This window comes from Acartia tonsa, chromosome 3, assembly GCF_053477335.1.
Source record: "Acartia tonsa isolate MP-2025a chromosome 3, ASM5347733v1, whole genome shotgun sequence".
Classification (NCBI taxonomy): Eukaryota; Metazoa; Arthropoda; class Copepoda; order Calanoida; family Acartiidae; genus Acartia; species Acartia tonsa.
The window spans coordinates 57069279-57094113 of record NC_137262.1 but is presented as its reverse complement, the minus strand read 5'-3'; the positions used below and the strand labels follow the sequence as shown (position 1 = coordinate 57094113).

Sequence of the window (24835 nt, the reverse complement as noted above, 5' to 3'; positions counted from 1 at the left end):
TAGTGCAGTGCAGTACTTTACTTTTTGTCATTTCTTGTAAACTAAATATTGGAGATAAAGCTTAATTTTCCTAAGTTCCAATTCACCCTCTAGTTCATATTTGGCCTCATCCAGTTCATATCCATTTATTTCCAGCTCCAGCTCTTTCATTTCTTTCTCCAGCAACCTGGTATAATGGATTTATTACTACTTTGATCCAGGGGTGTATATTCTGCAAAATTTTATTAATAATAAAAATAATGTGGCTGGGAGAAAAATGTAAAAGTTAAAAGAACTGAAATCATTTTTTCCGTTTTTCTCCTTCCTTGCTGGAAAAAAACCAGGAGGGGAAAGATGAAAAAAAAATGAATCTTGTGCAGAATATACACCCCTGCTTGGATGTTACACCAGATTATCATGTACTCTAATAAAGTGATAATCGCATTTGGCTAAATTAAAGTTTTCCGCATCTCCATTTTACCCCCATCCCCTACCTTCCTACTAGATAAACGAACTGACCAATAAATGCAATGTTAGGAAGTTAAATTAGGGGATGGAAAGTTTTACGTAAAGTTCATTGTAGTAAGGACAGAGGTGTACGAACTTGTAAAAATTTTATTTACAAAAAAAAATGCAAGAAAAAGGGCCTTTCTAAAAATGCTTTTCAAACGCTTTAGAAAAGTCTAAATGCCATGAAATAAGAAAAAATTAGCTTTAGCAAAAAAAAGGGAAACCATGAAATATTAGCAATGATCAATATCTGAACAATACCTCATTTCTTTTCTTGACTTTTGACATTTGGTCTCTTTTTCTTCCTTTCTTTTCTTAAGATAACGGAGCTCTAAATACAAAAGGTTTTTTTTTTAATGCAACCATCTCGTTATCAATGATTAGATGGCACTTAGACTTCTAATTTCGATCTGAGATTTTGCATGAATAATCCTTGGTAGGTCTATTTTCCCTAAATCGAACAAAAAGTTGGAAAAGTAACGACTAACGGCTTAGCCGCTTTGCCATTTTTCGGCTATCTTAAGAGCAAATTAGTCACGAAACCTATCTCCACATAGTACTTTTTGTCGCTCAAAAACCTTATCAAACGGTTCTAGCCGGTAGCTGTTGGTACTATAAATTTTAAAAATGGTTATTGCTATCATTTAACATGAATTAAACCAAAAATATGTTTTTAAAAGTTGATTCCTAAGTAAATAATGATGAATTTGCCCTGAAAATAGGCAAAAAACGGCTAAACAGCTGAGCCGCCAGCCGTTACTTTTCCAACTTTTTGTTCGATTTAGGGAAAATAGACCTATTAAGGATTACTCATGAAAAATTTCAGATCGAAATTCGAAATCTAAGTGCCATTTAAACATTAATTACGAGATGGTTGCATTAACCCCCCCCCCCCACCCCCTTTTTAGCTTCTAATTATGAAAATGTAATTTTAAGAACAAGGTAGTCAGAATTCCTAGATGCTAGGGGCGCAGTAGCTAATGAATAAAAAAGGTATTTTATAGCCATAATTTTCGTAGCACCAAAATGCTGACATTACTACAGAGATACCCCCTATGTAAATTAAGAGGAAAAGAGAGATACACCTTATATTACTTTCTATATTTCCCCACACCCTTTTGCACGCCTTTGAACTGCGGAAAAATCTAAACAATAATGATCTTCGTTGTGACTAAACACACCCCTCTTTAACCGAACTTTAGATTAAAAAAATTTCCCAAACATTCGGACAATTGGGCGTTCAAATAGGACCTAGTGGTAGTTAGAATCAGTTGAGAACAAAATCCCAGCCGTTCCTTCTTGCCAGATATCGCCATTTTAAAATTTTTAGTAAAATTGCATTAAATATCCAAATACAAACTTAAATCTTCTTTAAATTTTTTAGTATAATTTTAGTGAGACAGTCCCAAAACAGAGTATCTTTGCTCCTGTGGCCAAACTGACTGCCTGGTGTCCCTAACAGAGAGTGCCTTTATGTGTTAACACAAGTAGGGATTCGAACCCATTCCCAAAACTAACTAATGTGGAATAGCTGTGTATTACAGCATTAGGTTAGTATTTTCACCACTAACAGATGGAAGGCAAGGCCAATCCTAACCAGAAAACCGATCATTCACCCACAGGCCCCAGTGAAGCACCTTGGAGGTCTACTTGTTTTCTGGGGTGTTGTTCACCTGCACCTATGGATTGGGCAGGTTGAGACCCAATGGTGCCCTCAGATTCCCATGAACCCTGCCATTTGGGCCAAGCTCAGAGTGATGCCACACACCTGGCTTGTGCCCTGTCCATGAGATGCTTCCTTGCCAATCACAGATCAGCACAGCCGCCATGGAAGAATAGCTGCAGGTGGTGGGCCGCATACCTTTGCTCAAGATGCAAGTTAGCGCTACCCTGATCTTGTTCCTCCAGGAGATCATGGTAGTGTGCATCTTGAACTATGCCCAGAGCCTGGGAGGGTTCTTTCTGAGGGAGTTGGGGACACCATTACTGTTTGACAAACCCGAGCTGATGGTATGGATCAATAGGGAGAGCAGCCATGGTCGCCCCCATTCACATTAAGCAATGCATGAGTTGGGGACACAGTTACTGTTTGAAACTATAGCTGTATATTACATTATTGGGATCAGGCAATGTATGCCCCTTTGGATACCTTCTAGCTGTTGTTGGTGATCAGCAGGTTCAGCTCCTTGTTAAAGTTTTACCTGGGGTCCCCTGCACTGGAAAGTTAGGCCTGGTCTTGACCACCATCTCTCTCCTAGGGGGTTGTTTGATGCAGTCGCACCTCCTGGAGGCACATTGAACACCATGGGGGTGTACAACTAAGAATAGCCCCTGTTCAGTTTTACCTTTTGAGGGGCCCAGGCCCCTATCTTGATGGGAATGGCCAAGAACTTCACGCTACCCATATCCTGGTCATCAGTCAGCTCTGAACAGGTGCTCCTTAACCTCATGAAAGTCGATGGGGACAAGGGCTGTGGCCCCATGAAAGCTGCCCTGGTCAGACAGTTGATTTTACAGCTAGAGGGCTTCTTGTCTTTAGCAGCTGTTTGTTGGAGGGGCCTGGGCCTTCCCCAGGCTTGGCAGGGCTGTGACCACTTGCTTAATGTGAGTGGGGGCGACCATGGCTACTCTCCATACCATCAGCTCAGGTTTGTCAAACAGTAATGGTGTCCCCAACTCCCTCAGAAAGAACCCTCCCAGGCTCTGGGCATAGTTCAAGATGCACACTACCATATCTCCTGGAGGATCAAAATCAGAATAGGGCTAACTTGCATCTTGAGTAAAGGTATGCGGCCCACCACCTGCAGCTATCCTTCCATGGCGGCTGTGCTGATCTATGATTGGCAGGGGAGTAACTCACAGCCCATTTTAGGGGCCAGGTGTGTGACATTATTCTAAGCTTTGCCCAAATGGCAGGGTTAATGGGAGCCTGTGGGCACCATTAGGTCTCAACCTACCCAATCCATGGGTGCAGGTGAACACCCCACTAAACATGTGGTGCTGACCTCCAAGGTGCTCCACTGGGGCCTGTGGGTGAATGATCAGGTTTCTGGTTAGGATAGGCCTTACCTTCCACCTGTCAGTGGTGAAAATACTGAACTAATGCTGTAATACACAGCTATTCCACTTTGGTTAGTTTTGGGAATGGGTTCGAATCCCTACTTGTGTTAACACATAAAGGCACTCTCTGTTAGGGACTCCAGGCAGTAAGTTTAGCCTTAGGAGCAAAGATTCTCTGTTATTGAGCTGTCTCACTAAAATTATACTAAAAAATTAATAGTAGATTTAAGTTTGTATTTGGATATTTAGTGCAATTTTACTAAAAATCTTAAAATGGCGATATCTGGCAAGAAGGAACGGCTGGGATTTTGTTCTCAACTGATTCTAACTACCACTAGGTCCTATTTGAACGCCCAATTGTCCGAATGTTTGGGAAATTTTTTTAATCTAAAGTTTGGTTAAGGAGGGGTGTGTAAATATATTGACTTTTGTACAGGCTAAACTGTACTAATATCAACTACAAAATATTACATTTAAAGAAACTGTATTCTTTGACTGTGGGTAATCTTGGAAGCGAAAAACGTTCACTATACTGTTATATACGAACATATATAAGATATAGAGTAGCAGCACCACTTTGTTTTACCTTGAGTGCTCAGAGTCAATTCTAAATCAATTTTGGATGCTAACATCACAAGATCCATTTCTCGACCAAGAGACATCTTTTTATTTTGTGTTTTTAATTTATCAAGAATCACGAAACCTTTGACAAGTAAATTACTTACTAGATGCTCATTGGTATAGGGAATAATCTATCTTGAATAGCAACAGAGAAATCACATTTCCTTCATATGGTTACGGACTGACGGACAGACAAAATAGTTTATAGAGTAGCTTATTAAAATTAAAAACACAATCCTCTTGTTTTTTAGCAGCTATATTCTCCAAATCAAAATAGGATTCCTTCTTAAATGTCCCTTTGTCTTCTTCTTTGGTGAAAATATTAAACAGTGAGGAGGTGCTATCTGATTCCCCTTTCATTTCAATCAAAGAAAATCTTAAACTGATATGATCAACAAATGAAAAAATATCATAAATTACAAACTGAGAATTTTACAGAAATTGAAAAAAAAAAATTATTGTATGTATATAAGAGTAGATGGAATGATTTGGAATGCTATGTGGTATAGTTAATCAGAGATAGATTTTTTTTGTAAAGTCAAGCACACCAAAAGAACCCTATTTTGTACCCATATTCTAAACTTTATCAAGGATAGGTAATAAATTTTTATTAGATTTTCTTTGCCTAGATTAGAATCAAATATGTTGTTTAGATCAAATCCGTATTCACTGGTATTGCTTGATTTAGTTGGGGAATCGTTCAAAGTGTCTGAAAAGCTTGTCAACTTGGACCTAAAGAGTAGTTTAATTATGGAGGGAGAAGACAATTTCCATTAGGGAAATCTACACCCCTTTCTATCCCGTAATATTTACAATCTAAAAAAAGAATTGTCTTAAATTTCTCTATTGTTTATTTATACATTTTGTCACATATATTACTTCATAAATACATGAGTGTATATTTTCCAGCTTTATTTTCCAAATTATATAGTAAAAATACGGAATATTTCCTTAATTTAAAATAAATACCTCCCCCCACCGGCCCCCTAGTTTGGGGATTTAAAAAAATAAACACACTTGCAAAAATATGGAGGTAAAATGTCTGGGCAGATAAAAAAGTATATAAATAGATGGATAGATACCTAGAATAATCTTCAGTTTGGCTAAGTAGCTGATCTAATTGCAAGCTATAATTTGGTAATCCAATCTCCTCCACTTCTTCCAACAGTGTTCCAGCTGGTTTTGTATTTTCAGATTTTCTGAAAACTTCATGGCGCACTTTTTGTTTTCTCATGGGGCTGGCGCTTCTCTTTTTTCGAGGAATCTTGTCATCTCTTGGCTGCTTAGCTCCCAATCTTTAAAAATGACAATGAGATATTTGATTGTTATTAATATTACCTACTCTAAATAAATGGTTTGTTATCATTTGATTTGCATGTCAAAGTAAGTTACACAATCTACAATGTACATTAGTTTTCATTAAGTCCTAACTAAAGTTACTATTATTTGGGTATTTTTAAGTGTTTTATTTTTTTACATCAAATTGTCAAAATTTCCCTCAGTACTTATACAGTATCATATTTACTATTGTTAATAAACACTTACCTATCAGTGTTCATCAAGCCAAAAGGGGTATTTTCTTTTGCTTGCAGCTTATAGTTATGTGAAGAATTCATTGGAGCTAATGGTTTCTTGAACATATCAAACTCTTTATGTTTGTCTTCATCATAACTTAATCTAGACCTACTGGTATAATCATTGTTAGATGTTTGCCAAGCATTTGACACTTGGCAAACTGTTTCTTCATTCAAACTGGAAGAGCTTTCTGACCTGAAATTCTTGCCTGATATTGGCATGGCTTTTAACATTCTGCTTTCATATTTGAATAGATTATCTATATCAGCTTTAGCTTGTACACTTTTTGACATTTTAAACTGATTATCAGAAAACTGTCTTTCTATCCTTGGTGGAATTTTATAAGATTTTGAACTACCAGCATCTTCAATATAAAATTGATTTTCTGTTTCTGATGTAAATAGTGCATTTGATGGTGTCATGTCCATGATACTGTTTAAATATATTGGGCTTTCTGTTTTCTTTTTAAATCTAAACTTTGGGACAATTTCTTTGCTTTGGTTGTTATCTTTCATAATTAATTTCTCAAAAGATTTGTCTTGGTTTATTCGACCTGTACATTCCACATTTGAAATGCTTGATCCACAGGCACTCGAATTTGTTGGTAATCCAAAATCCATTGGACTAGAATAGGGACCGTAATTGTGAGGATTTATTTGAGTAGGGGCTCCATAGCTTAATGAAGAGGTAGGATTTCCAAAGGCCATAGAAGGAATCGGGGTTCTAAAGGACATAGAAGGTCTAGGTGTTCCATAATTCATGGAAGGACTGGGTGATCTGAAGGTCATGGAGGAAGTAGGTGTTCCATAAATTATTGACGAATTAGGTGATTTATAATTCATAGGAGGTGTTGTAGATGGTGATGTTTCATAAGTCATAGAAGATGTGGGTGATCCATCATTCAGTTTAGGATTAGGCATTCCATAACTGATGCATGAAATAGGTGAGCTATTATTTTGTGACCTTATGGGTTGTGTTGGCATTGGAATAGGTGAAGTCATTGGATTTGATGTCGCATCATAAGAATCATAACCATGTGATGCTTCTGGGGTTTTATATGCCTTAACAATAAATAAAATTCAGCCATCTATAATACAAAGTAGAATGATGTCTGTCTGTTTGCTTGTTTGTACAGAAGGATCTCGATAACCGCTGAACCGATACGACAACCCCAACCCCCCCAAAAAATGAAAAATACCTCCCCCCACAAAAAAAAATTTCTTTTTAAATAAATATCAAAATAGTGGGGTCGATTAAACCCCCCCCCCCAAAAAAAAAGAAATTCCCCCCCCCCCTCCAAAATAAAATAGGCTAAGGGCGAAGCCGCTAGTTATCCTATTACACAAAGTAGTAAGTTTAATGTAATGCTTAATAAATGCTGCCAAGGATGACAGCCTCTAATACTATAGAGATTATAAATTGATCAGAAAGTGTATGGGACTTAAATAGATGTATGAAGTCTTTTGAAGAGAAGGTATTCTACAAATTATTGTAATATAAACAATAATTTTCTAAGTTTTTAACAATCAGACAATACAAAATACAGTATAGATTATTTCAATTCTTACGTATTACATAGCTGTATTATTTTTATTTCCTTTGAATTATTAGATGATTGATAATCAAGTTGAGCACCATTTCTGGAATCATAATTTCTGACAAAATCATCAAAGCTCTCATGAGATTCTACGTCAAGACTGGACAGGGAAGAATTCCTTCTCACTGATGGTTGAAACTCCGGTGAAGTGTAGGTTCCTGCAGAATTACATTGTTAACTGTTAAAAGTATGTGAAAATACCATTGAGAACTAAAAAGCTTTTTGAAAAGCAGCTGCACTGCACTACTCTAATGTGCAAAAGTTTTTTTTAACAAAGGATATGTTATAAATCGGTTTGTTGTCCAAAATTCTTCTTTTCAGTTTACAATATTCCTGCTTGACTGAAGTTTTCCATTCTTTCTGAATCTAAGCTTCTGTTCAACAACTTGACTGACTCAAACTGATGTGGAACATTTTGACCAGAAAATTCACCTTTCAATAATGGCAATGATTAAAATAAAATAGTATACTTAGTTATTAAAACAAACAAAAAACACAAACCAGCATAAGAAAATGTTAAAATAGTATTTTTTTATGAAAAAAATCTTATTTCTGCATTATACTTTTTTCTTGCATTTCTTTACACAATACAACTGGTTTGATTAAGCTAAAAAAGAGCAAAGTTAAACTGCAAAGTAAAATGTTTTTATGTGTTAATTAAATTAAAATCATTGTGTGCCTTTCTGGCTAAGGCTGCTAAAATCTCCCCTGTTATTCATTTCTTGATAACCAGGTGGAGGTGTTTCTAGATGGCGCCCAGGTGATTCAAGATGGCGTCCTTGGTAATCAACATGGCGCCCAGATGATTCAAGATGACGTCCTGGTGATTCAAGATGTTGCCCAGTTGACTGAAAATGGCGTCCATAGTCCTGTTCTGAGCCCGGTGGATTATAATAACTTGTAGAAGTATCTATATTCTGCATTTTAATAGAATTCAATTATTGTAATTGCCATGTATTAAGGAAATCTAAATTTTTGTGTCTGAAATATAAAATTATACATAGAAATAAAACTTCTTTATTTCAGGGGACATAAATAAATTTTTTCCCTCCAAAATTAAATTGTAAGTTTGCCTTTGATAGGTGGTAATTATAGCAGGAATAAAATAGAAGAATAACCAATAGTAGTGAAAAGGGTAATTTTGTTTAAGGTATTATATTGTAAATCATTTTAACGTCCTTTGTTTTAACCCGTAAGATTCAAATAGAGTCTGCAACATTATGTAGTTAGTTTTTTTTCTTCTTCTAAACAATAGATCTCTATAACGGCTTAAACAAATAAATGTTTATTTTCCAATCTTTGGATTGCTATAAAAGATCAATATTTAATTTGATAATAGATTAAGACTGCTGTAATTCCTATTTGCTTATTCCCTTAAATTATATGCACCTTGACTTCGGAGTAACATTTGATAATACAATTTTATATTCACCCAATATTTTAAGGATACCAATATAAATTAGGGGGGGATACACTTGTCCCCAAAGTTTTATAATTAAGTTTTCTTATTCGATGCCTAAAAACTTTGGGGACTTTCATTGAAATTTGGTTGGTTTATTAAGTGTCCAAATATTTCAACCACAAATTGTAATCTAAAGAAGGGGTAATTTTGGGGATTTAGGTCAATTCATCAGCCATTGTCATATCCGTTTAGATTCCTGAAAATAAATACTTCTGACAAATTTGTTGGGTGGAAAATCAATAAATCTTTCAATGTCCTTTCACTGTAAATTTTTCTTGTAATTGTTATCATAGTATGACGACATTCAAAGGAAAACAGAAACCAATAATGGATATAAAAAACATGGATACATTGACAGGGGAAAAATTTGACGTCAATTTACGGTTGCTACAATGGTCCTCATTTATTGTTCAGTTCGTTCATCCATTAGAAGAAGGTAAAGAGGGGTATCATTATTTTAGTCAGCTGTGAGTATAGCTTTATTAGAGTACATGAAAATCTGGTGCAACATCCAAGTAATAATATATCGATTAAACCAATGTTTTATCAATAATAATTTGTATAAGCCTTAGTTACGGTAACTAGAAAATTCTTTAGTTGTTGCTACATCATGTGATTTTATAAAAAAAAGGTCAGTTTGACATTATTTATTGCAAAAAAAAGAACAATATACTGAACTACAATAAAGAAGTGTATAAAGAAAAACTACGCAAAGTTAGATATTTATTTTATGACACACATAACAAGTAAAAATAATAACAGTGTTATAATACAGGTATTAAATATTCATATACAAACAAAAAAATTGAATATGAATAAAATATTAAGGACAGATCAAATAATAATTATGTACAGTGTCAAAGGACTAAACAATCTCGTGAGAGGTAAGTTAAGCTGCGTAGAGACAACATTATGGCGAAATCATAAATAATAAAGCTGCCTTAATCATATAATTTTTAAAAATAACTTTAGATATAATTGTTGATTTTTACTCTAATCATATTCTTAAAGTCATAATTTGTGTGTGTTTCAAAAGATAACGTAAACGGCTGCACCGATCTATTCCAAAGTCAATTAAATGTCGGAGGGGAGTGGGGTCGTTTCTCCCACCCTCCTGGCGCGATTCCCTTGAAAATAATACACGCACCAAATTTTTTTTTTTTGAAAATCAAAATATACGTGGTTGGGGGAGGGGGTGCAAGCTAACACCGCTTTTTATAGAAAAGCCCCTAGTCAAAATAAAAAAAGTATAAAATTAAAGATATTTGTAACCTTTGTAATCCATATACAGTCAGATACTTTAATGATAAAACATTTTCAGAAAAAAATGAAAGCAAAGAAAAGATTGTACCCCGAGCTGACAAAACAAAAGCTTCACGAAAAATTTGGAAACTCAAAGTTTACTTTAGATTCTGATTTGGTTAAAGACACAACCAAAATAAGGAGACAAAAGTCAACTGTAAAGTAAGATTTTTCTTTTTACATTGCCAAGCAAGGACATCCAAGCTTTTTTGAGGGGGTTTAAAACTAAAAACTAGGTTTTCAAAGGTTTGAGGGGATAAAATGAGGGTTTAGAAAAGGTTTGAAGGGGAAAACACCCCTTTACCCCCCTCGCTTGAACGTCTATGCAAAGGGCCATGAGTAGCACAGTAATAACAAACAAAACAAATTTTAATTAATATTTAGCATGTAAGTCAATTTAACACAAAAATTCAATCAATTTTGACCACTTTTGATGATAACAATTCTTTAAAATCAATGTACAATACATACACACGCATGAAATAATAGTTATATTTCGCATCGTATTATAAACAGCTTTCCGCTGGCGCTGATATTAGATGTACAATTATAAGATTAAAACAAGTTTTTTTTAGCAACGAGATGTCGAAGGCACGGGCAAAAAACTGGTTTTAATCTTATGATTGCACATTTTTATTTTCGTAGAAAACTGGATGTTATACGATGCTAGACATAGTTTTTTCGCATGGTTGAGAACCGGTTTTAATCCACCGCACATTGGGGCAAATCAACCAAAAAGGGGATTTAATTATTTACTACCCTTAAAATTCATCTCACAAAAATTTCATTTTATACTTTTTTGTAGGTAATTTAACAACACACAAATTTGCTTTTATGTTTTTTTCTGTCATTTGAAAGGAACATGGAGATAAAGGTCATTTTATGAAGGTAGATAGAGAATTACCAGATTAACCCCTCCCGAAAATAGCCCCCCCCCTTACCCTATCCATCTATCTATCCATCAATCTATCCATCTATCTATCCATATATCTATTCATCTATCTATCCATCTATCTATCCATCTATCTATCCATCTATCCATCTATCCATCTATCTATCTATCCATCTATCTATCCATCTGTCTATCCATCTATATATCGATCCATCTATCTATCCATCAACTATTCATCTCTTTATCCATCAACTATCAATTTATCCATCCATCAATCTATCCCTCTATCTACCCATCCATCTATCTATCTTTCTATCCATTTACTTATCCATCTATCTATCCATATATCTATTCATCTACCTATTATTATGAAGGTAGATAGAAAATTACCAGATTAACCCCTCCCGAAAATAGTCCCCCCTTACCCTATCCATCTATCTTTCCATGTATCTATCCATCTATCTATCCATCAATCTATCCATTTATCTATCCATATATCTATCCATCTCTCTATCCATCTATCTATCCATCTATCTATCCATCTATCTATCCATCTATCTATCCATCTATCTATCCATCTATCTATCCATCTATCTATTTATCTATCTATCCATCTATCTATTTATCTATCTATCCATCTATCTATCCATCTATCTATCCAACTATCTATCCATCTATCTATCCATCTAACTATCCATCTATATATCCATCTCTCTATCCATCTCTCTATCCATCTATATATCGATCCATCTATCTATCCATCAACTATTCATCTCTTTATCCATCAACTATCAATTTATCCATCCATCAATCTATCCCTCTATCTATCCATCCATCTATCCATCTGTCTATCCATTTACTTATCCATCTATCTATCCATATATCTATTCATCTACCTATCCATCTATCTATCCATCTATCTATCCATCAACTATCTTGAATTTCGTGTTCAAATTGTCTAATTAGGGGTTTTGGTTATCAGAGCAATATGAGAATTTTTTAGTAGCGCAGCTACCCTATCACTAGCTTTTTGGGCCCTTTAAAGTGTAACTAGGTTAATTGTAGTCCGATTTTAATGTTCAAAGTGTCTACTTTGGGGTCATGGAATTCATTTCAGTAGGAGGGGAGGGGATGGTGTAAATGGGGGTGGATGGGGATCCTTATTTTAGCAAGCTACAAGTTTCACTTTATTTTTATGTTTATTAAATCCATTATAAATGTGGGCATGATTAACATACATTTTTTTAACTAATATCTATATTTATAATGATATTATGATTCTTGTTTACTGTTTATATGTATACTAGCGGCTTCGCCCCTAGCCTCTAGGGGATTTGCCCCAAGAGGTAATTGAACAAGGATGACAACATCCATGAAAGAAGCGAAGCTCTGAAATGGAAGGACAAACGAACATTAACACTTGTGAAGTGTCAGAACTGAATATTAATGCATGTCTATACAAAATTGTAATTAAAACTGATTAAATACATGTTACTGTTTAAGTACATACTGACATTTTTAGGACTTGATTATAGAGATGCTTCGCTTATAACAATAGGCGTTATTGAAATAGGAATCAGTATTCAAAAAATCAGATGAATAGGATATTTTTAACATTCAAAACCATTATTTGTTGTCAAAAAAGTAAAAATCAGCTTGTTATAAATGGATGTACGGACTTTCTGGTAACGATTATAGAGTTGCTGTGCTTTCTAAGTCGTACCTAACTGTTGTAGAAATCAGCATGAAAAGTTTGAGATCGATAGGACAATTCTAGCCTGTTTAAGTTAAGTAAAAAAGCTAACTGTACCAGACGTACGGACGGACCGACCCTAATTATAGAAATATGAAAAAATTGAGGGGGATTTTTATTTTTGAAAAAGATCTTTAAACAACCACAGGACCAGTAGATATATTCCCTGAAGAGTAGAATTCAATCAGTTTAGTGGTTAGCGAGATCTTAAGGGATGGGCGGACAGACAAACAGACATCAAGCTACTTTGTATTATATATTAACACCTAGGGATCTAAGGAACAAAACAATAACCGATTAATATGTACATCCCCAATATTGATACATATTTAATAAATACATATTTAATAAATTATATTACAAAATTATTTGTCTGTAGATGACAATTAGTGGTTGAAAAGTTTTGACACTCATCAACAACACTTAATGAACCAACCAATAAAAAATCAATTAAATTTCCTGAAGTTCTTATGCTAACGAATATAAAAACGTTATTATAAAACTTTGAAGTTTGGGGACTAGTGTAATTAACAGTCCCCTCCCTTTCTAAATAAAACTGCTGACTTTAAACATGAATACCCTGTAACTACATAATTTAAAAACAAAGCATTACCAATAGACAGACATATAGACTACTTGCTAATTCAAATTTAGAATGATTATAAGAACCTCACGTTATTTGCATATTAACTTTACCTTTTCGCAGTGAGGTAGGGGACATTGGGCTGTTTATAACACTAGTCCCCAAAGTTTTACAGTTTGTGTTCAAACGTTTTAACTACTAACTTTAATCTACAAAAGGGGTAATTTTGTGTAATATCATTGGGGATGTACAACAATTTATTGACCTTTGTCCCCTTTAGATCCCTGATATTTGTAATAATCTATAGAAACGATTATTTAGTTACATTAAAACATCAAACATAAAGAGGTTTAGATTTAGGTTTAGCCCCCCCCCCCCTCTCCTCCCCATCTTTTTGTGCAATAGAACTTGAAAATATTTATTATTAACTTTAATTCTAAGTCAGAATAAATATTTCCCAATATGTCTATGTTTCTGTGTCTTTTATTTATTTGAATTATATCTTAAGTTTTGACTTTAAAAGCGCATTTAAACGCCTTTTCTTACAAGCTTTTCGTGCACCCACGTTCAGAAAACGGGCTAAAAACCCCTACGGGGGCGCGGGGGGGTAAATGAGACCAGTACAGGCGATTATGATATGTCTTTGGGTAATCAAATATCGTATTTTTAGTCGGTGGCAACCAGTGAAAACATGTTTCCTCATACTGTCTTCTTAAATGTTGATTAAAAAACAAACAAATAAAAACTAAAATCTTGACTTCAACTAGAATTATTTAAGACTAATTTCTTCAATTTGTGTTTTTTTCTTTTATACTGTCAAAATATATGTAATGCATGACTCATCAGAAGTTATTTTGTCTAATTACGTTAATTCTAAGAGATTTTATAATACTTTTAAAATAGTTGGTGAAACACAAAAAGTATGGCTTTTTCTGTAAGAAAATTTTTGCATTTCTTGACTTCCATGCATTAGAATGCTTACTTAAAAAGCGTATTTTTACGATTCCTTTGAAATCTGATGTACACTGGGTATGATAATACTCATAGAATGTTTAAAACTTGATTTGGGGGTGGTGAATTGTTGCCCCTTGTTGCCCCTATGTGCACCGGATATTATTCGGTTTCGAATGAATACGAGAAAACCTTTTATGTTTAGTTTGGATGATATCCGGGTGTCTGTGACTCAAGAAACCAAACCAAATATATTTGCAGGCTACAGCTCTTTTGCAAGGTGAGTCAACTCAACTGCCATACTCAATTATCTATTTACTGGTGGTTACGCCACTTTAGGGGTACTTGAGGAGGGAGGAGTTGAATTCGATAACGCAATTTTTCAAAAGCGAAGCTTTTCTATAATTAGGGTCGGTCCTTCCGTCACAAACGGATAGCTTTTTTCGTTAATTTAGGCATGTTAGAATTGTCCTATCGATTTCAAACTTTGCATGGTGATTCCATTAGTAGTTAGGTACGATTTAGAAAGCGTAACAACTCTATAATCATTACCAGAATGTCCGTACGTCCATTTTAAATATGTTTTTTTTTTACTTTTTAACAACAAATTTTTATGTGATCTAATCATCCGATTGATCTGATTTTTGGTATGTTGATTCGTAGAACAACAAAGTATAATGTTATAAGCAAAGCAACTCTATAATCAAGTCCCAAAAATGTAAATATGTCCATAAACATTATCCTGTATCAAGCAGTTTTTCAACAAATTTACTTACAATTTTGCTCCGATTCTTATACATTTATATTCTGATTATTTAGTTCTGACACTATATAAGTGTTAATGTTCGTTTGTCCTACCGTTTCGCTTTTATGGATGTTGTCATCCTTGTTTATTTTAGATTTACATAGAAAAAGAAAATAAAGTTTTTTTTATTTAGAGAGGAGGAATTTTTTTGGGTGGGAATGCCAGCCTCCACCCCCCCCCCCATTCCAAATTTTAGTTAAAAAAAATTAAATATCTACCTGTCTGTCTATCATACTATTTAGAAATGGGGAAAGTTGTTGTTAATTTAGGTAGCTAACATGGACATGATTAATAGTCATTTCGTTCATCCAGTAGGCGGGGAAGGAATTTGTTAAAAGAGGTAGATCGTTATTTTAGCCAGCTACAAATTTCACTCTAGTAGAGTACATGATAATCTGGTGTAAATCCATTTATTTATTCAGTGGTTGCTGTAGCCATGGACCCACTATACTCGAGGAGGCAGAATACATCATACAGGACAAAGACCAGGATCCAGAACTGGATCCTGATTCCATTTATGAACAAGTAATCTATAATACAATGTAGCTTGATGTCTGTCTGTCTGAAGCTTAAGATCTCGTATTTTTATAAAGAATGATAATTATGTCAGCTTAGCATTTCAAGTTTACAATTTGTATCATGTAATATAAAGGAAGGTATGTTGTCTGTACCTAAAGATCTCGGGAAAAAATTGGCCATATTTGTGTATACATAATGGGGAAGCTTTAAACGTGTCTTCGGGTCGTTTATGGCTATTTTGCTGACCTACCCCCCCCCCCCACCCCCTTGAGGCTATGGACGCAGCAACTAGTACTTTAAATTGGTGAAGGAACTGTAGATAAATTAACACTCCAAAGAAAAATCATTAAAAAAATCCTCCCCCCCCCGCCCAATTTTGTTCTCTAACTTTTTCTTCAAAACTTAATTCAAGGTACTGAGTCAACCTCTAATCATCCTCCCCCTCTCTACAGTGCTTCTAGAGGTCTCTTAATTTTAATATTTGTAGATGATAAAAGAAAGGAAGCTGAGTAAAGCCAAAGGAAATATAACTCCTTCACTACATCAATATCAGGTAATATTATGGCTTTAAACCGATTAATATCCGCTGGATTAGAAAAGATTCTCAGCCATACTGTAAAATCATGTATAGCATCGAATTACAGACAATTTCCCACAAATATTTAAAAAAAATCATTATTACAAATTTTACTTGCACGGGCCTTCGGGGGTAACAAAACTAGTTTTAATGTTATAATTTTTTATGTCTATAATGCGATAAATAACTATTCCTTAATGAAATCATAGGCTACCATTAAATTATTTTAGATAGATATTTGGGAAAAAGAGATAGGGCACCTTTTATATTTTTTTTCTTGATTTTATCCTACAGAATGAAAAAATGCAATAATTCCGTTCGTAAGATATAAAGAAGTTGTATCAACTTTTTTGCTTTTTATTTAAGATAGCTAGCCGGTTCTTTTAGTAAGTAGTAGATGTAAAATTTTTCATAGAATTCAGATATGCAATCGGTTTTTTTGTAGACCTCTTATTTTTTAAGTAATTTAAGTTTTTTTTTTAAAATAATTAAGTTGGTTTTAAGGTACTAAAACGCAACAAAATAAAAGAAGAAAATGGCCAGTATGAACAAAAATAGTAAGATCTTTAATTTGACACCTTACTTTTAAAATTCTGTTGAGTAATTATTGAAAAAATCAATTTCTTTAATCTTGGTTTAATAAAAACTTTAAACCTAAATATTTTATCAAACAGAAATAAAAAATATGGGTTCATATATACCTTTAGAATCAGAAAAATATTACGAATCCATTGTAAGCGAAATTGAAAAAGTTTTTAAAAATTGTAATAAAAAATAAAAAAAATAAAAAGTTTATTTTAAGAATTGTAACTACTAAACTAGCCAATCACAAATCGCGAAAATTGACGAATCGCGAAGCTTAACCTATAAAGTTAACCAATAGAATTGCCAAAAAAAAGGAGAACGTTCATACAATATATACAATAGATTAGGGATGGGAATCCGTCGAATTTTTGGGCCGGATTCGGATTCCGGATTCTGAAGGAATCCGTCAAAAAAAGTGACGGATTCTTGCGGATTCCGGATTCTTATTTTTGGCGGATTCCGGATTCGGATTCCGGATTCTAGCAGTATTTTAAAAGGCCGTCCGTCACAGAGGGATAGCTTTTTTCGTTAATTTATCACTATGTTACTTGGTTGAAGCCTTGATTTGTTTAAAGAGTTGACTTCCAGCATAACTAAAACATTTACATCACATTAGTAATTATTAAAATTTGTTATGTAGAAAAAAATTTAAGTGCTACGTATGTCCTAAAAATGTGCTTGGTATTTTCTAACCTAAATTTAGCCTACCAATTAAGAATCCGGAATCCGCTATAAAAAACGGATTCCGGATCCGGATTCGGATTCCAAAATTGGCCGAAAATTGGGCGGATTCCGGATTCCGGATTCGGATTCCGGATCCGGATTCCCATCACTACAATAGATACTACAATAAATATAGTGATATTACAGAACATGTAAAGAATGAAAAATTATGAACAAATATGCATCAGTCTGTTTATAAACTTCAAAACAATGCAGTTAAAAATACATTATTGTTTCTTGTGTTTAAAAAATATCTGCTACATTACATTGTCTTTTGTTTAGGTTTTATTCAGGTTTTATTCAAGCTAACCCTTCAAAGCCGAAAATTATGATTCTTAAAATAAACTTATATTTTTTATTTTAGTTTTATAAAAGTTTTTCAATTTTGTTTAGAATGGATTCGTATTATTTTTCTCATTCTAAAAGTATATATGAACACATACTTTTTATGCCTGTGAGAGGATATTTTTAATTTCAAAGTTTTGATTAATCCGAGGTTAACAAAATAGATTTTTTCAATAATTACTTAACAGAATTTTAAAAGTAAGGTGTCAAATTAAAGATCTTACTATTTTTGTTCATACTGGCCATTTTCTTCTTTTATTTTGTTACGTTTTAGTACCTTAAAACCGACTTAATTATTTTTTTTTAAAACTTAAATTACTTAAAAAATAAGAGGTCTACAAAAAAACCGATTGCATATCTGAATTCTATGAAAAATTTTACATCTACTACTTACTAAAAGAACCGGCTAGCTATCTTAAATAAAAAGCAAAAAAGTTGATACACCTTCTTTAGAAGACCAATAATCATCACCAATAAAATTACTTATTCTTTAAAACTTAGTTATAAGCATAGTTGATTATTTACAATACTAACTAATAAAATTAAAAAATTATGATAAAACTTAAAAAAAAAACAAGTATGACAACATCCATAAAAGCGAAGCTCTGAAACGGTATGACAGACGAACATTATATATTGAATATACAAAATATAAATACATATGTTTCGACAAAATTATACGTAAATTTGTTGCCAAACTTCTTAAATACAGAATTCTGTTTAAAGGACGCCTGCAAGAAATAACACGCTTTAACTGCTGAAAGACTACCACAAGAAGACCCAATACCCCAAATTATAAGCCTTCAGCTTCAATAACAAAAAAGTTCTAGGCATTTCAAAATAGCATTTTATGTACAATGGAATTTTTGAAAGATTTCCAATGCTCATAAAAGAAAAAACAATATTAAATTACGTTGCCTAGACATAAAATTATAACCTTATCTTTGTCAGAAACTCAGATTGCCTGTAACTGATTACATTTTTACAATAAAAACACCACATTTCATAGTCAAAATCTATGAAAAAAATTCGATTTAAATTGCATTTTTAAACGAAAATCATAGCGGAAACAAAGGGGTAAACTAATACAAGCTTAGCTGTGATTGGTTGCTAAGCTGATTCAGCCTTCTGATTGGCTACAGTACATTCGGTACAACGCAAGTAAAACTTATTTTTTTTTAATGATTTTGACTTAAAAATTGGTATTTTTATTGTAAAAATATAATTAGTTACTGGAAACCTAAATTTATGACAAAAATAAGCTTATAATTTTGTTTCTAGGCCATGTAGTTTAATTTTAAAGTTTTCAACATGAGCATTGCAATTCTTTCAAAATTTCCATTGTACATAAAATGTCATTTTAAAATGCCTAGAACTTTTTTGTTATAGAAGCTGAAGGCTTCAAATTTGGGGTATTTGGTCTACTTGTGGCAGTCTTTCAGCAGTTAAAGCGTGGTATTTCTTGCAGGATTCCTTTAAGGACATACTGACATTTTTAGGACTTGATTATAGAGATGCTTCGCTTATAATATTGTACCTTATTGTAATAGGAATCAGTACTCCAAAAATCAAATCAATCGGATGATTATATCCCATAAAACATTGCTGTTAAAAGTTAAAAAATCAACATGTTTAAAATGGACGTTGGTAAAGATTATAGGGTAACGCGGGGTAAATGCGGTAGGGGGGTCTAATTCCGGTCACTCGACTAACTTTTTTAAAACCGTTTTTTAACGGTGTTCTAAACGTTTGCGAGATATCTTCAGAAAAGCAAAGTTGTAGTTTATTGCCTATACTTTCATTTCTTACTTCAGCAAATTTTTGTCAGATCACTCCTTCTATGATTTTTTTGCCCTCAAAAAGTTGCAAAAAATTTGCAAAAAAAAATTTCAAAATAGGCCATGTTCAACCTAAAATTGTGAAAAAATGGTAAGTCCTATTGACCCGCGGGTTTTTGTAAAATGAAAGATATGGCATTGATTTATCGTTTGCAATTGGAGGCGTTGTTCTAACTTGATTTTTTCATAATTTTTTTTTCGTCTCAAAAATATGGTCTATTCCGGTCACTTTTTTTACTTTTGTTTTATTACTGTATTTATAAATTTATAATACCCTAACTTTTTTTTCAGGTGATCTGGAAGCATGAACAACCTCAATGCATGACAAAGGCTTTAACCTTCCCTTGCCTGTTGTTAGATGTACATTATTAGTCATCTTACTGCTTGTATTATGTCATGTTTTGTTGCCTAAGCTTTTCAAATTGTAAAGACATTTAAAATTTTTCAGACACATTTTTATAGTAATGGGAAGAGTATATCACCCAAAGGAACGCCTTAAATATTTGCCTGAAGATGTATCAGCTGCATTGGCTCATGTAAGAAGGGGTATGTCTAATAGAAAGACCGCTAGAAGATTTTAAATTCCATATGAAACTCTTACATCTTTTTCGTATAAGAGGGTGTTCGCGATTTTTGCGCGGTTTGGATTTTTTATGTCAAATCGGCTAGGATTAAGCTAGAAAGGTGTCTATAGAAAGCTCTTTGCATGTCCTAACAAAAACTCCCCAGGATATGGGTTCTATCTCCAAGATTTAGAGTACATATTCAAAATTTTGCATTTTCAAAATTCCTGTTGCATAAAATGTGTTGAAATATTAGAGTTAGACCCCATATCATTTCGAGTTAATTGTCAGGCATGTAATTTTGCATCTTTAGACACCTTAACCACCCTTGTAGGTCAATCCTAGCCAATTTGAGACAAGAAAAATTGTATCAAAAATTGCTGTCAAAACTGGCAGGGTTTTTAAAATTAAAATTTTTTTTGGAAAAAATCACTTTTTTCAAGAAATTCCAAGACCTGCGAATCAGAAATTGCCTCTAATTTATGTATAAAGCTTAAAAAAACCTAATCATATAATAAAAAGTATGATTTTTTTTTAAAAGTTTGCATGAAAAAAATTGATGTTTTTTTTTGCGATTTTACCGACTTTTTTAAAATGGGGAAAATGTTGTCAAAAAATTGTCTGATCTGCATGCGACTAGTACTGTTAGAAAGCTAATGACCTCAGCTTTCTACTCATAGTTTAAAATTAAAAAAAAAAAATACTTTAAGGGGGTGTTCCACCCCCCCAAAGTCAACTGACCGAAATAGCCCCACCGGTGGGGCTATTCCGGTATAGGCCAACCGCCGCCCTTTAAACCGATTTTTGACCGACTTCTAGTTGCGAGATCTTAATGGGACCAAGACAGGCTTCTTCGTTATTGCCATATCGTTCATTTGCACTCTTAAAAACCGGAAAAAGTTTTTGGGAAGTATGTTTTTTTTTTAAGTTGAAGAAAAAAATTGACCGGAATTACCCCGCGTTACCCTAGAGTTGCTACTCTTTCTAAATCGTACCTATCTACTTCAGGAATAATCATGCAAAGTTTAAAATCGACAGGACAATTTTAACATGCCTAAATTAACAAAAAAAAGCTATCCGGTACGCACGGACGGACCAACCCTAATTATAGAAAAGCTTCGCTTTTAAAAATATGTAATTTTTTACTTCTATATACTGAGAACCCCTAATTTGAATGTAGCTTAAGCTAAGCACTAAAAAGTACGCTGTCATTAAATGACCAAAAATGTGTTACTTTTTTAGCATATCATGACAAACAAAGGACTAATGAGCAAGGCATTGAATTACCCCAGGTAATTTTTTTTATTAATAACTACGCCACTAGACCTGAGGCCCTTAATCTGAAAACAGGAAGGCAACCATCAAGGACCTGTGTGAAGATCCTATGAGGGAAAAGATAATCGGTTAAGTAATAATTGAGATCTTAAGCTTCAGACAATAAAAACAATACTAGGTACTTTATTTAATAAGATGATATGATTTGACTGGCTAAAAAAGTATGCGACTGAAATAAACAATGTTATTTTATAGCGAAAAGAAAGAGAAACCAAAAACGTTGAGAGAAAACATGGCTAGATTTATCACAAGGTAACAATTTTATTATTATATTATTAACTAGCGGCTTCGCCCCTAGAGATTTAATCAAACCAATTTTTCATATTTTATAAATTTTTTGGGGGGAGGAAGGGGTAGGTAGTCATTAGTCAACCCCACTATTTTAATTTTTTTTTTGGGGGGTGTCCAACCCCCCAAGAAAATAGTTATAAACCTTCCCGGGACCTATGAGAAGCTACCCTGTAAAGGAGAACCTGATCGGTTCAGCGGTTAGCGAGATCCTTCGCTACAAACAAACAGACACACAGACAGACATCGTTCTACTTTGTATTATAGATAAAATCTCCCCTTAAAATATTCAGAAAAATCAGGGAAATCAACCATTTACAATTTAAAAATTCAGCTGTAATTCTAAACCTGACCAAAATACGGCAATATGCTATTTTTATGACCTCAGCTACAAGCCCTCCCCTAGAGGCTAAAGGCGAAGCAACTAGTCTTAACGCATCGGAGGCCAAGAGTTCGAACTCACTTTCTATCCGGCCACTGGTGAACACGGCAAACCGTTAGACAATCTAATCCTTTTTTTTTTGCAGACTGCCGAATCCAATCGAAGCTATTCTGTATCTGCTGTACTTCCTCCTCTTCGGCTACGCTTTCTACAGGCTTATACATTTTAAATTCTATTCCACACAAAAGCATCAAGAATTGTAAAAGGGCGTGCCACAACATTGAAATGTTGGATCTAGTGCAGTTCACGGTAAAAGGTTCCTGGTAGCGATTATCATTGGCTCTTGGCAATTTCAGAATATTTATATACCTTCTCATGGCGCTTAAAATGGTGCATGGGCATCACATGCATGTTCAGCCGTTTGGCAGCTAGCAGACTTTAAAGTTTATAGATTTTTGGAGATACTCGTTACCGGAAATATTTCACCGTGAACTGCTCTAGATCTGATTAATTTAACAACATTTGACCCATCTGTCCCTTTATTCCAACCACATTGAATACAAAGCAGTTATGAAGATACTAGGGTCCAAGCAGATAGTTATTTCTGTAAAATATGATGACATAATATTGTTCCTTTATATTTGTTCATGGAGTGTATAATGACTCCCCCCTCCCCGTCAACCCCTATAAACGGTCCTACCCCAAACGTAGGAGTCCCAAACGTCGGAGTGGACAAACGCAGGAGTCCCAAACGTCGGAGTGGACATTTCTTAAGTAAAACCTAGGAGTGTCCGCTATTTTAATAATATGACAATTTTGAAGTTTTTTTATACCCCTGTCTACAAGATAATGACTATGGCCGCATCGCTTGGCACCCTAACCTGCCTAGCCGCAGCGCTCGGCCCCCTGGCCTATAACCTAACCTAACCTAACAAAGAAAAATAACGGGACCGAGGATGGGGGGGGGGGGGGGGGGTTGTAAAAAAAAATTTAAAATTGAAAAAAAAAATTCAAATTAAAAAAAAATTAAAAATTGAAAAAAATTAAAAACTAAAAAAAAATCAAAACTCCTGTGTTTGACCACTCCGACGTTTGTCCCAAAACTCCTGCGTTTGTCCACTCCGACGTTTGTCCCACTCCTGCGTTTGTTCCACTCCGACGTTTGGGACTCCTGCGTTTGTCCACTCCGATGTTTTTCCACTACTGCGTTTGGGACTCCTACGTTTGGCGTGGAACCCTATGAACTCCTTTCTGTCACTGTATGCTTTCTTACTTCATAATAATGGATATATTATTACTTGGATCTTACACCAGATTTGCATGTTATCCTGTAAAAAAGTGAAACTCGTAGCAGGCTAAAATAACAATCCCCCCATCCACCACATTTACTACATACCCTCCCCTCCTACTGGGCTAACGTACCAATAAATAAAGACCATGTTAGCAACCTAAATTGACAAAATAATTTCTCCTGTCATAATATCCAATATATTCTATGTCCATTTTCATAATCATTTATGTAAAATTAATAAATCTATGACAATAAATAAATGTGAATTAAAATGATTTTTATTTAGGATTTACATGGAATACAATGATGTAGAAAAAGAACTTGTAGCGCATGAAAAAAGTAATTTCTACTAAAATTAATCAATGTGCATGTGTGTTACCTTCGCCGAATTGCATTTAAATTTTCTAGTTATATTTAATGGTCAAAGTACTAAGTAAACCTATTATAAGAAGTAGTTGTCTGTGGCTTAAGATTTCGATAACTGCCTAACCTATTTAGTTCTCCATTTTTAGTAAGCTACACATTAGTTCCTGGATGATTTTATGCTATTTTTTTACTTTTTAAATCTTGGGATGGTTTAAGGCTATTTTTCTTCCTTTCACTTCGTATTCATGTAAAGGCACTAGATTCTTAAAGTTGTCGCTTGTCAAAATACATTTTAAAGTATCATATTTTTTTGTACAAAATATTTGGGCCAGTTTTTGGGGAGTAAGTAGTTTCCCAATTTGACTAAGTAATCTTAAAATAATTCTAAATATGAATATTTATAATTTATCATCGATTAAAATGTATAAAATAAATCTTTTAAAATCATCCAAAATCTTCTTAAAATTTCAGATATTCTTAAACTTGAGGTATCAATTTAGGGCCCTTAAGGCAAAATATGCCTTGTAAACCTTTATATAAACCATAAGAGGAGATAAGACAATGGAAGATAAATTGATGTTCATTGTTCATCTTCTATTTTGAGTAACAAATTTACCACTTCTGTAGATAAAAACTAATGTAAACTGCCAGTAACCTCATTTAATTTTTTTCTAAAAAACAAATACGAACTTTTAATTCTACCATTATCATGTATAAAGTCTTTGAATATCTGAAAAAAATAAATAAAATTAAATCTTCTTAAAAAGTTCCTCTTGGATCGGTTCGGACCATATATTGAACTTCTTGACAAACTTCCATATGAATAAATGTTCTTGATTACATAACAGGGACCTTCGCTACTTATGCAGGTTATAATCCTTGTTTCTCTCTACAACATCATTTTTAAGGTTTCATTACACATTAAATCAACAA

The 24835-nt window shown here is 33.8% G+C and overlaps 3 protein-coding genes and 1 long non-coding RNA gene across 4 annotated transcripts; 1 reads left to right on the top strand and 3 right to left on the bottom strand.

Moving 5' to 3' along the window:
- Positions 1-27: 27 nt before the first annotated feature.
- On the bottom strand, positions 28-4519 carry LOC145314958 (uncharacterized). The gene is made up of 4 exons (XR_013877893.1): positions 4410-4519; positions 4136-4213; positions 751-820; positions 28-166 (listed from the first exon to the last, which is right to left on the bottom strand). It is a non-coding gene; the product is annotated as an uncharacterized LOC145314958 (long non-coding RNA).
- A 28-nt stretch (positions 4520-4547) lies between these two features.
- On the bottom strand, positions 4548-6896 carry LOC145314957 (uncharacterized). Its single transcript, XM_080155032.1, has 4 exons — positions 5716-6896; positions 5253-5465; positions 4796-4902; positions 4548-4552 (listed from the first exon to the last, which is right to left on the bottom strand). Exons 1-4 carry the CDS (start codon positions 6744-6746, stop codon positions 4548-4550), a joined length of 1356 nt encoding a protein of 451 aa, XP_080011158.1. The 5' UTR covers positions 6747-6896.
- A 540-nt stretch (positions 6897-7436) lies between these two features.
- LOC145314956 (uncharacterized) lies at positions 7437-8319 on the bottom strand. Its single transcript, XM_080155031.1, has 3 exons — positions 8022-8319; positions 7669-7774; positions 7437-7500 (listed from the first exon to the last, which is right to left on the bottom strand). Exons 1-3 carry the CDS (start codon positions 8263-8265, stop codon positions 7437-7439), a joined length of 414 nt encoding a protein of 137 aa, XP_080011157.1. The 5' UTR covers positions 8266-8319.
- Positions 8320-10129: 1810 nt separating this feature from the next.
- Positions 10130-24356, top strand: LOC145314636 (uncharacterized). Its single transcript, XM_080154628.1, has 8 exons — positions 10130-10268; positions 14491-14565; positions 15513-15615; positions 16097-16162; positions 21483-21532; positions 21771-21827; positions 22391-22459; positions 23823-24356. Exons 1-8 carry the CDS (start codon positions 10132-10134, stop codon positions 23887-23889), a joined length of 624 nt encoding a protein of 207 aa, XP_080010754.1. The 5' UTR covers positions 10130-10131; the 3' UTR covers positions 23890-24356.
- The last annotated feature ends 479 nt before the right edge of the window (positions 24357-24835 follow it).